Here is a 12389-nt window from a genome sequence, read left to right as displayed (position 1 = left end):
TATCAAAAAATATTGTCAAAGTATCGTAGACCAGAGTCATATTGTTATCTTGTTTTCTATATATTATTACTTTGTATGGGTTGAGAATATTTTATTTTATTTTTAATTAATATATTTACTTTTGTTAATAAAAAATATTGTCAATTTTTTTCACTAATTTGAAATATAAAATTATTCAGAATGACTCTTGAGTTTCGGTGAGTAAAATCTAAAAGTTTTTATTATTGAAAAAGGTGTAGAAAATTTCAAGGTAAGGTTTTAATTAGAGAAGTTCTTAAAGAGTTTAGATCTTTCCATTAACACTGTAAATATCTCATCATCTATTAATGTTTGTATGACCACATATTTGAGAAAGTTATCTACATTAATACGTTGAAGGAAGCTTGAAAAATCAAGAAATTGGAAAAAAAAAAAGTATGTTTAGTTTCAACTCCTAAAGGAAATGTGGATGGTTACGTATATCAAAATTAGGAGGTATGATGGTTACATATATCAAAATAGTTATAGCAACCAAAATTTTCATACATACCTACTTGGTTAGGCAAAAGAATTTATCTCTTATTAGATTAAAACACTAAAAAGTAATTATTTTTAATGGAAGTTATATTTGATATTTTTAGGCGTTTTAATCTCTGTTAAAGACATTTTTCGCAGTTTGTTATTCCCTTTGAGCCAATGTACCTAGAAGTTTTTAACAATCCTGAAAAAATGCAACTTACCTACTGTTTATAAAATAATTCTACTATATTATATCTTTGTTCTGAAAACCTATCAGTATTGTATATAGAGAAATACAGTGTACAGAGCTAGCAGGATGTAGGGAATGTGAAGTTACTGAGAAAATAATAATGGTTGAATAAACTATAGGTTAGGTTTTCTCTGTTTGCATGGTTAGGATGCTCATATGCAAAGTTATATATATATATATATATATATATATATATATATATATATATATATATATATATGTATATAAATGAACACAATACAGTACTATAATCTTTGCATTAGGAAGCGTTACTCTTCCGCATTTTAATTTAATCATTAGCATATAATTCTCTATCATATTTTTTCCAAACCACTTTCTCTCCAGTGCATTAACTCTGTTATATATTCTCTATTCTTCAACCTGTTTGATTCTTCATTCTTCCACTAACTCAATTCTTTTATATCAGTGTGGGTCGTGGGTGTTTGTTTTTTAAAATCCCGTTTATTTTCTTGATTCTTTTGGTTATCCTAACGCGATTTTGTTTTTTTTCTAAACTCAGTACAATTACCTGATAATCTCTGTTCTTCATTATACAAACAGCTATAATTACTGTGAAGTAAGTAAGATTAAAACAAAAAACAAAAGCAAGAACACATAAGTTTATGTTCTCTACATGATGGTGTCTTATTTATTGTCATACAATCAGAACATATGAAAGTACGTTACTTCATATGGTACATCATGTTACCACCATCTCTTTCCAAAAAACATATATTTATTTTCAATGAAATTACCATTACCATTGCCATTGAACCTTCCACCATTGTTAACCGTTCTTAAAATTTTCTGGCCGCCACCGTGACGCCGTGCCACAGGGACACTCTCGCTGTCATCACTCTCTGACTGCCAAATCATTGTGCTACGTTGCTTCTGGATATTGGCACAGTGTGGACACAACGTAGGCTTCCAAATCTTGGTTCTCACGGCTTCACCAAACAAGTAACGTAATCCAAAACCAGGGTGTTGATCAGGACCCTCCACCGTTATATCCAAATTCCCATCAGAAGCTCGAATCTTTACCACAACAGAAAGACCAGCATCTGTTTTAGTTCTAGAAAAATCAATAATACCGGCACTAGTAATCGCAAAATAGTGCGCGAGAGTCACTGCGTAAGGTTGTTCTTCCTTAATCTTCTTCTTCATTTCCAGAACATTAAGACCCCCTTTGTCTCCAGCCCCAAACAAACAAAGTAGTGTCTCCGTAACGCTGCTTCCAGGATGAATCTGATCGGTTGGCTCAAACCTTGTTAATGAACCCCTTCCACAGAGTTTGGATGACAAGGAGGCATTTATCAATGCATCTGATTCGGTGACTGTATGCACGTCCAAATCAAAAACGTACTTCTCAGAACTTCCAGTTTCGGATGGTATTACAGTGAAGAGTTGTATGAGTAAAGCCTTGGCACCTTCATCTTTACCACTTCTCGTTATGGTGATTGTACAAGTTGAAAGATCTACGGTGTATGACATGGTCCACTTCTCACTCCAGAATCCACTGCGGTTTACCTCAAAATATCTTCCTGACAAATCAATGGAAACTTTTCTTCCCAGCTGATAATGGAAAGGTTCATCCTCTCCTGCACCAGCAGTACTCAGAAGACCAACTCTGCGAATACTGTTTCCCATCTAAAGCCAACAAATTAAGAATGGAGAGAGATGATGATGGTATGCAAATATGTAGGGTATAAACTCACTACCCAGTTAATGGACGTGGGTTTGGCTAGGGTTTCTCTGCTATGCTTTCTGGGGATGATCATGGGAATGGATCAGGTTTTCTCTGCTATGCTTGCTTGGGATTTTCATGGGGATATTTATCAAACACTTAGTGTGCAGAGTATAGAATATTTTCATTATCTGCAATTATGGAAGCGTTATTCTTCCGCAGACTAATATTCAATTTCACAGCACACTGTATTTCTATCGCACTACCATGTGTATCTTCTTCCTTCATTATGTTGCTCTTTTTTAATTTGTTCGATTCTCTTAACTTGATTGTTTCTTTCTGGCTATTATAATATGCTTGTTTGATTTCTCTTAGATTAAAAGATTGAAATGGAGGTTTACCACCAGTTTCCTAATGACTTGGAATCTTTTTTTTTTTCCTTCTAAAAGAATATCATCGTAAAATTTACTTTTCTCCTCGTGTCTGTTTTTTTTAACTAATTTAATTAAAAAATAAAAGAGTAAAGATGTAGATAATATTATTTTCGTAATGCGGGAGAATTTTTATAAATTATCTTACACATATATTATATAATTTTTCTTCTTCTCTTATTATTGTGCGGAGAAATTTATTACAAAAATGTAAATTGTATCTATTAGAAATGTAAAAAGAAAAAGACTAAATCGGTATTTATGTCGACCAAATTTACAAGTAAAAATCCTATAAATTGTATTTATAATTAATTTTCATTGATTCATAGTTTAGGTTTATTATATTGATTGTACATAAAAGTTAATATCAGATAGTGAAAAAAAAAACAACCAAAAATTTATTTAATAACAATTAAATTTAGAAAATAAAATTAATTAATCATTACATTATTAAGTTATTCATAATTTTATTTTATAAAGGTTAAATATGTTTTAGTCACTGATCGTAGTCCATCTCTGACTAACCGTAGTCACTCTCTGACTCTTTGAATTAATTTAGTCACTTATCTTAGTAGATGCGTGGATCTAATATCCTTTAAACCATTGTTTTTATCTTGATTTGGCGTTTCATATGCGTTTGTCAACTAACAAATGAAACGCAGAGATGTCTTAAACAGTACAAGCAAACTCAAATATTATCATCAAACACATCGTCGAAACGTCAAATAAATTTAAAATTTGGTTAAAATGACTAAATTTACTTTTATTCATTTTTTAAGAGTTGGAAGACTAAACTAGACAAAAGTGTCCAAAAAAGACTAATTTTAATTTTTACTAAAGTAAAGAAACTAAAAACATATTTAATCATCTTATAAACTATAATAGCCGAATATATTTAAAATAGTATATATCATAATAGAATAAGATCCTAAATTTGTATCTACCCGTTACCAAGATTTTATTAATTTCTATTATATATTGATTCTAAGTTAATATGATAATTAATTGTTTTTAGTTCTAAATTCGATTGTTATTTAACAATTTTATTGCAATGAAAAAGGTTATAATATTAGATTTTTTTTTTAAAAGAGCGAATACCCAATTTTACTTACTTTTTATTTAATTTGTCTTTTTCTTATACAAGATAATAAAATATATGCAATTAAAAAAATAAATAGATGAAAAGCACTCCACCATGCTCTCCGTGAAGATGTGAAGGAAGGAATTTTCTCATGCTCATGGCTAGTGACTCCTTTATTAATATAATTTCTTGGAAAAAATAATTAATATACAAAACTGAATAATTAAGTGCAAGTTATAAAATACAAAAGAAAAACAAATGGATAAAGATAACTATTACATATAATAAGCAAAACAGACACTAACACCAAAATTTATTATTGAAAAAGAGAACATGAAGTGAAAGCACCAGTAGTTTACAACTGCATAATATCCAACCAGAGACAAATTATTGTCCACTAACAAAAACAAAACACAAATCTCCTCCCAAGACTGTCTTGTCCTATGTTGAATAACTGTTAGCATCTTCTTTTGAAAACCATAACATTGTTTTCAATGAAATTACCATTACCATTTCCCTGCAACCTTCCACCATTGGAGACCCCTCTTGCATTTCTCGGGGTGGCACGAGGTACTGGTATGGAAACACTGTCACTGTCTTCACTATCAGACGGCCAAAACAATTTACCCTTCCGTTTACGATCGCAATGAGGACACATGCTAGGCTTCCAAATCCCAGCTCTGTTGACTTCATCAATCATGTAATGTAATGAAGAGACAGGATGCTGCTCGGGGCCTTCCACTGTTATCTGAAATTTTCCATTTGATGCTCGAAGCTTTGCGACCACAGAAAGGCCAATGTTTGTTCCTCTTAGTATTTTAAGGTTGTTAAAGGGATAGTTGAAGGAATAGAGAAAATGTTTGGATAATAGAGTGTGAAAGTAGTAGTTGGAGAAGTGTATTTTGTAGTTGAGAGTAGTTGTATTGGATATTGTATTAGTTGTTCTTCATGTTACAAAATGGTAGCATACATGGGTATTTATAGACCCATAGATTATTCTAAAAACTTCTAGCTAGAACTAATGCAAATACTTCTAGATTTTTCTACATAATTGAATGTTCTTGATTTTTCTTTCTATCCTAGGCTTTTCTCCAATACTCTAGAAGTTTCTTTACATTTCAACAACTCTATCTTATATTTTTCTAGATTCTTCTAGAATTTGCATTATACTTTAATACTCCTCTTTGATGCAAATTCGGTAACTCCAAGCATAGTGCGTAGTAGTTCAAATCTTGGTCGTATCTTCATATTTGTTTCCGCTTCTCTTATGAAGTGGTATTTAATTGCTATATGTTTTGTTCTGTTGTGATGCACAGGATTCTATCATTGCAATGGTTGATTTATTGTCACAATTAATTGTAGTAGGGTTACTTTGTTTTTCTCCCATATCTTTAAGTATTCTTCGAAGCCATATAGCCTGATTTGTTGCTTCAACGGCTGCCACATACTCTGCTTCAGCGGTTGATTGGGCAACTGTGGCTTGCTTCTTTGACGTTTAAGAGAATATTCCTGATCCAAGTGAGAAAGCATAGCCTGACATGTTCTTCATGTCGTCCACTGACCCTGCCCAATCACTATTAGTATAACCAAGCAATGTTGGATTGCCTGTGGATTTGTACCATATACCGTGCTCTTTGGTTCCTTATAGATATTAAAATTCTTTTGCCTACGCCAAGATGTATTTGGCTTGGATTTTGCATGAATCTTGATAAGAGACTTGTAGCGAACATGATATCTGGTCGTGTAGTTGTCAGATAAAGTAGACTTCCAACTAGACTCCTGTATCGAGATGCATCGGCTTTTGGTGCTCCATCCACCTTTTGTAGTTTTTCATTCGTCACTAGTGGTGTGCTTACAAGTTTGCACCCGTACATCTTAAATTTCTTCAGCAAATCTTCTGTATATTTCTTTTGTGAGATGAATATTCCATCATCTCTTTGACTTACCTCTATGCCGAGGAAATAACTCATCAAGCCAAGATCAGTCATCTCAAAGGTCTTCATCATATCTTCTTTAAACTCCATCAACATCTTTGTGTTGGTTCCGGTATAAATAAGATCATCTACATATAGAGAGAGTAAAAGAGTATGCTGACCTTGTGTCTTGATGTATAGTGTAGGCTCACTCTTGCTCCTCCTGAATCCTTGATTGGTGAAATATTGATCGATTCTGCTGTACCATGCACGAGGAGCTTGTTTCAGGCCATATAAAGCTTTCTTTAATCTCAACACTTTGGCTTCTTGGCCTTTAACCACAAATCCTGGTGGTAGCTCTATATAGATCTCTTCTTCAAGAACACCATTGAGGAATGCAGACTTGACGTCTAATTGGTAGATGCTCCATCCTTTTTGGGCTGCAAGGGCTATTAGAGTTCTTATTGTGTCTAGTCGAGCAACTGGAGCAAATGTCTCATTGTAGTCTACTCCAAGTTGTTGTGAATAACCCTTAGCTACCAACCTTGCCTTGTGTTTGTGTATGGTACCATCAGGGTTTAACTTTGTCTTGAAGACCCACTTAACTCCGATGATATCTTTATCTTTTGGACAGTCTACTAGCTCCCGAGTGTTATTTTTCTCTATTGTCTTTATCTCTTCTTTCATTGCTTTGACCCATTCTTCTTGTTTTGCGGCCTCTTCAAAGGTTTCAGGCTCTAGTATGACCAAGTTGCAAGATTCATAAATGTCTGTTAGAGATCTGATTCGTCTCGGAGTGGATTCAGGCGATGATTCTTCTTGATCTTGAATTGATGTTGGAGTTGCAGGAGATTCTGGAGTTATAATGGTATCTTAATCGTTATCTTCTTGGCTTGTAGTTGGTTGATTGTTGGGCATGTATATTGTCTTCCTCTCAATTTGTTCCTCTTCCCAGTTCCAGGTAGCACTTTCATCTACTTCAATGTCTCTGCTGATAGTTAGCTTCTTTGTTTGAAGATTATAGACTTTGTAGCCTTTGGATTGCGTACTATATCCCAAGAAGATGCCTCGTACGGTCTTGTCTTCTAGTTTGTGTCTCTTTTGGTCTGGAACATGAATATAGCAAACAAATCCAAATACTCTTAGATGTTTAGTTGATGGTTTCTTACCGCTCCAAACTTCGATTGGAGTTTTATCTTGAACTGCTTTAGTAGGACATCTATTGAGTAGGTAGACCGCAGTGTAGACTGCTTCTGCCCAGAATGTATTTGGTAGTCCTTTCTCCTTCAGCATTGATCTCGCCATCTCCATGACTGTGCGATTCTTTCTCTCTGAAACACCATTTTTGTTGTGGAGTATATGTGATTGTAAGTTGTCTCTCTATGCCTTCATCTTCGCAGAATTTGTCAAACTCGCGAGATGTGTATTCTTTTCCACGATCACTTCTTAGTACTTTTATCTGTTTTCCACTTTGCTTCTCGACAAGGGCCTTGAATTTCTTAAATATTCCAAAGACTTCTGACTTTGCCTTTAAGAAATAAACCCATGTCATTCTAGAGAAGTCATCAATGAAGAGAATGAAGTCCCTGTTGTTGTGATGTGAAGGCGTCCTCATTGGTCCACAAACATCGGTGTGGATTAATTCTAGTAAGTCTTTTGCTCTCCATGCTTTATCTGTCGAGAATGGTAATCGATGTTGTTTACCAAGGAGACATCCTTCGCATGATTCATTATTCTCCTTTAAGTAAGGAAGATCCCTCATCATGTTTTTCTGATATAGAAGCTTTAAAGCATGTGTGTTGAAGTGGCCAAATCTTCTATGCCAAAGCCATGAGTCATCAACTTCCGCCTTCATGGCAATATTAGTTCCAGGTTTGAAGCTTATGGGAAAGCTTCTATTTCTCTTCTCCATTTTTACTTCACCAATTTCTAACCTTCTACTATCATAAATTTTACATGTATCTTTCTCAAAGTGAAGAGAATACCCATTCTCCATCATTTGGCCAATACTTAAAAGATTTTCTTTAAGATTGGGAACTAGTAAAACGTTCTTGATGAATTTCGTACCTTTCTTTGTCTCCACCATGACAGTTCCTTTGCCTTGAGACTCCACTGTGGCGCCATTTCCAAGAAGAACTTTGACATTGACAGATTTATCAATGTCTTTGAAGATACTTTGATATTTGGCCATGTGATTGTTGCATCCACTGTCCAAGTACCAGTTTCCTTCTCCATTATGAGATTCTTGATTGGCATAGAATAAACGTTGCTCCTGATTATGTTCTTCAGCAAAGTTTGCTTGATGCTTATTTTTATTACGACAATATTTCTCCACATGTCCAGGCTTCTTGCAATAATGACATATTGGCTTCCCACGATGCCAATAGTCTTTTTCTGCATGACTTGACTTATTGCAAATGCCACACGGAGGATATTTATCTTTCTTGCTTCCAGAGAAATTTCTAGAATCTTTGCTTCTAGAATATTCTTCAATATTTTTCTTTTATTCTTCTTCTCTCCTTTTGGGGTTGTAATTTGAGCTTTGATTGGAAGGCATTTTCGACTGAATTTGTATCAGCACAATTATTTAATCTTGCTTCGTGCGCTCCGAGGAGACCAACTAATTTACTTATCGATAGAGAAGATGGTTCCGAGGAAATTTCTATGGAAGCTACTATGGAATCATATTTCTCTGTGAGAGTGATAAGAATTTTTTCTACCACTCTTTTTTCCTTAATTTCGTTTCCATATAACTTCATTTTATTCACTATTTCTTTTATTCTTCCATAGTATTCTTCAATGGTCTCAGATTCCTTCATTCTGATGGTCTCAAATTCTCTTCTTAGATAGTGTAGTTTAACGGAGCGTACCTGTTCATTGCCTTCAAATTCTTCTTCCAAAATATCCCATGCCCTTTTTGCAGTTTCTGCATCCATGATCCTCATGACGATAGTTTCTCCCACAACTTGTTGAAGAACAAATAATGTTTGGACATCCTTTTGTTCAGAATCTTCTAGCTTTTTCCGTTCCTCCTCAGATAAAGTCTCAATATTATCTGGTTTTGTATAACCAGATTGAACAATATCCCACAATTTTTGTGTGATAAAATATGTCTTTAGTTTGAGTTTCCAAAGGTCAAAATTTTTACCAGTAAAAACTGGTAGGGGGACTGAAGAAAAGTGAACAATGTTAGAAGCCATGGATTAAGAGAAAAAACTCTCTTCTTTTGGAACTATAGAAGGAAGGTTTTGGAAGTAATAGAATAATTTTTCTACGCCCAATAAATGATCGAACCTGGCTCTGATACCACTGTTAGTATTTTAAGGTTGTTAAAGGGATAGTTGAAGGGATAGAGAAAATGTGTGGATAGTAGAGTGTGAAAGTAGTAGTTGGAGAAGTGTATTTTGTAGTTGAGAGTAGTTGTATTGGATATTGTGTTAGTTGTTCTTCATGTTACAAAATGGTAGCATACATGGGTATTTATAGACCCATAAATTATTCTAGAAACTTCTAGGTAGAACTAATGCAAATACTTCTAGATTTTTCTACATAGTTGAATGTTCTTGATTTTTCTTTCTATTCTAGGCTTTTCTCCAATACTTTAGAAGTTTCTTTACATTTCAACAACTCTATCTTATATTTTTCTAGATTCTTCTAAAATTTGCATTATACTTTAATAGTTCCAGTTGATCCGTAGAAACTTGTTCCGCTACTTTTAACAAAGTAGTGCGCCACGGTGACGACCTCAGCCTCTTCCTCCGTGTTGTTTTTCTTTGACTCCACAGCAAGAAGACCCCATGTGCCTGCACTCCCATAGAAGTCAACCGTTGTATCGATAACACCACCCCATGCATCAAAACTCCTGTTTGTCTTTGTCCATAAAGTGGAGTTTGTGAAAGTACTCCCATGGCGATTTATACTAACATAATTGGTATCAGTGATTTGCATACCAATTGTGATATTAGTTTTCCCAGATAAGGGGTCCCAGATGTTAAAATCGACCCTGTCGACGTTGCCATATCGATCAACATTATGCCTTACTAAGTGTACCATACACCTTTTCTCATCTATTTTGTATGTCACACACACTATCTCAAGCACCGGTCCCCCTTCTAGTGGATACAAATCTCTGGATAAGTCGATGGAAGTGGATGGTCCCAGTTGTAGATGGCAAGGAAATGGAGCACTTCCAATATAATTATCGAGAACAACACCAAGACTGTTTCCCATCTTCTTCTTTTATACAAAAGAGAAGAAGCAAGACCACAACTTAGCACGAGAATTGGAATGGATTTCTAAGTAGTTTAAGGGTTTAAACTTGAATGGATATAGAGAAATATGGTGTGCATATATGGGAGGATGTAGGGTGTGTGAAGTTACTGATAAAATAATAATGGGTGAATACACTATGTTAGGGTTTCTCTGGTTTTCCTGCAGAGGATGTTCACATGCCAAAGTTATATATAAAGATGAACTCAATACAGTATAATCTTTGCACTGGGAAGCGTTATTCTTCCGCAGATTAATTTAATCATGGTAGCATCTAATTCTGCATCATAATTTTTTTCAAACCACTCTCCTTTTACTGTTATATATATATATATATATATATATATATATATATATATATATATATATATATATATATATATATATTCTCCATGTTTTCCACCTGTTTGATTCTTCCACTAACTCAATTCTTTTATGAGTGTGGGTCACAAATGGGTGTTTGTGCCTGTTTATTTTCTTGATTTTATTTTGTTATAACAATGATATTTTGACTATTAAATTTTGACAATTTTCTCTTATAACACGAGTGTTATCTTCTAAATATTTTTGAAAGATTGAAAATGAGTAAAAGAATAAATAAAAAACCACTCAAAAGATGACACCTAAGATTGTAAGAGAAAAATGTCAAAATTTAGTAGTCAAAAAATTATTTTTATCCTAATGGAAATGGTTTTTTTTTACAATAATCACTTCATACCAGTAATATATTTATTTTAAAAACTAAAATGTTATGTTTATAAAAATAAATAAATAAAAGATTAAAGAAGTAAATATAAAATGAATGTAAAAATTGACTGAGGTTGAAAATAGTGGAACTCTTTCCTCGTAAAGGAAAATTTAATAAACACATAAAATAAATTAGCTTTTATTATTTTTGTTTAAACAGTAGTTAACAAAGAAAAAAAGTTTAACAATCTCCATTCAGTTTTTGGTACACATATATAACAATAATTTCATTAGGTGTTCCATTATTCATATTTTATCATAGTTATTTTCGATACTTATTTCATTTTCTTTGAATATATATTAGTTAAATATAGTCTCTTTCACTCAACTGCGTTAAAATCTTTTTAATTTTTCAAATAAATTTCAAAGTAACGTACTGTTTAAATTATTTTAACTAACTTAAATGTGAATTTAGAATACCATTTAATATTTTTCTTAATATTTAAAAATTAAAACATTATTAAAAACAAATACTAAAAGCACGAACCCTAACTTAATTAGTGTTGATCAGTAAATAAACAATAAATGCAACACTACTAAGAAATTTAGAAAATAAAGACACACAACATCTCTGTTCTTCATTACACAAACAACTGTGAAGTAAGTAAGATTAAAACAAAAACCAAAAACAAAAACAAGAACACCTAGGTTTATTGTCTATACATGATGGTGGCTTATTCATTGTCATGCAATCAGAACATATGAAAGTACGTTACTTCATACCAAACTAGTAGAATAACAAAATTTGGTACCTTATATTACCACCATCTCTTTCCAAAAAACATATATCTATTATCAATGAAATTACCATTACCATTGCCATTGAACCTTCCACACCATTGTTAACCGTTCTTCAATTTTTCTGGCAGCCACCATGACGCCGTGCCAGAGGAACACTCTCACTGTCATCACTGTCAGAGTGCCAAATCATTGTGCAACTTTGTTCTCATGGCTTCACCAAATATACATAGTCATAGCCACTTGTGTGGTAAAGATCACATAAGCAAAATAGACAATGACACCGAAATTGATTATTCAGAAAGAAAAGACAAAGTGCTGGTTACAATTGGATTCTGCGTAATATCCGACCAGAGACAAATTATTGTCTACTAAGAAAAAGAAAACACAAATCTTCTCCCACCAAGATTGTCTTGTCTTGAGTTGAATAACTGTTATCATCATCTTCTTTTGAAAACCATAATATTGTTTTCATAGATATTACCATTACCATTTCCCCGGAACCTTCCACCATTGGAGACCCCTCTTGCATTTCTCGGGGTGGCACGAGTAGGTACTGGTATGGAAACACTGTCACTGTCTTCACTCTCAGACTGCCAAAACAATTTACCCCTCCGTTTATGATCGCAATGAGGACACATGGTAGGCTTCCAAATCCCAGTTCTACGGACTTCATCAAACAAGAAAAGTAAGGCAGAGACAGGATGCTGCTCAGGACCCTCCACTCTTATCTCAAATTTTCCATTGGATACTCCAAACTTTGCCACCACAGAAAGGG

At 33.7% G+C, this 12389-nt stretch overlaps 1 protein-coding gene across 1 annotated transcript; it reads right to left on the bottom strand.

Moving 5' to 3' along the window:
* Window positions 1-1273: 1273 nt before the first annotated feature.
* Window positions 1274-2742, bottom strand: LOC114181445. The gene has a single exon (XM_028067907.1). The coding sequence runs from the start codon at window positions 2393-2395 to the stop codon at window positions 1454-1456; it is 942 nt and encodes a 313-aa protein (XP_027923708.1). The 5' UTR covers window positions 2396-2742; the 3' UTR covers window positions 1274-1453.
* Between the last annotated feature and the right edge of the window lie 9647 nt (window positions 2743-12389).

This window comes from Vigna unguiculata, chromosome 4, assembly GCF_004118075.2.
Source record: "Vigna unguiculata cultivar IT97K-499-35 chromosome 4, ASM411807v1, whole genome shotgun sequence".
NCBI classification, from domain to species: Eukaryota; Viridiplantae; Streptophyta; class Magnoliopsida; order Fabales; family Fabaceae; genus Vigna; species Vigna unguiculata.
Note: the sequence above shows the minus strand (reverse complement) of the source record. Positions and strands in the feature narration are given on the sequence as shown.

Bases quoted from the DNA above. Each gene is read 5' to 3' on its own strand.
- LOC114181445 (XM_028067907.1), bottom strand. From the start codon at position 2,395: ATGGGAAACAGTATTCGCAGAGTTGGTCTTCTGAGTACTGCTGGTGCA.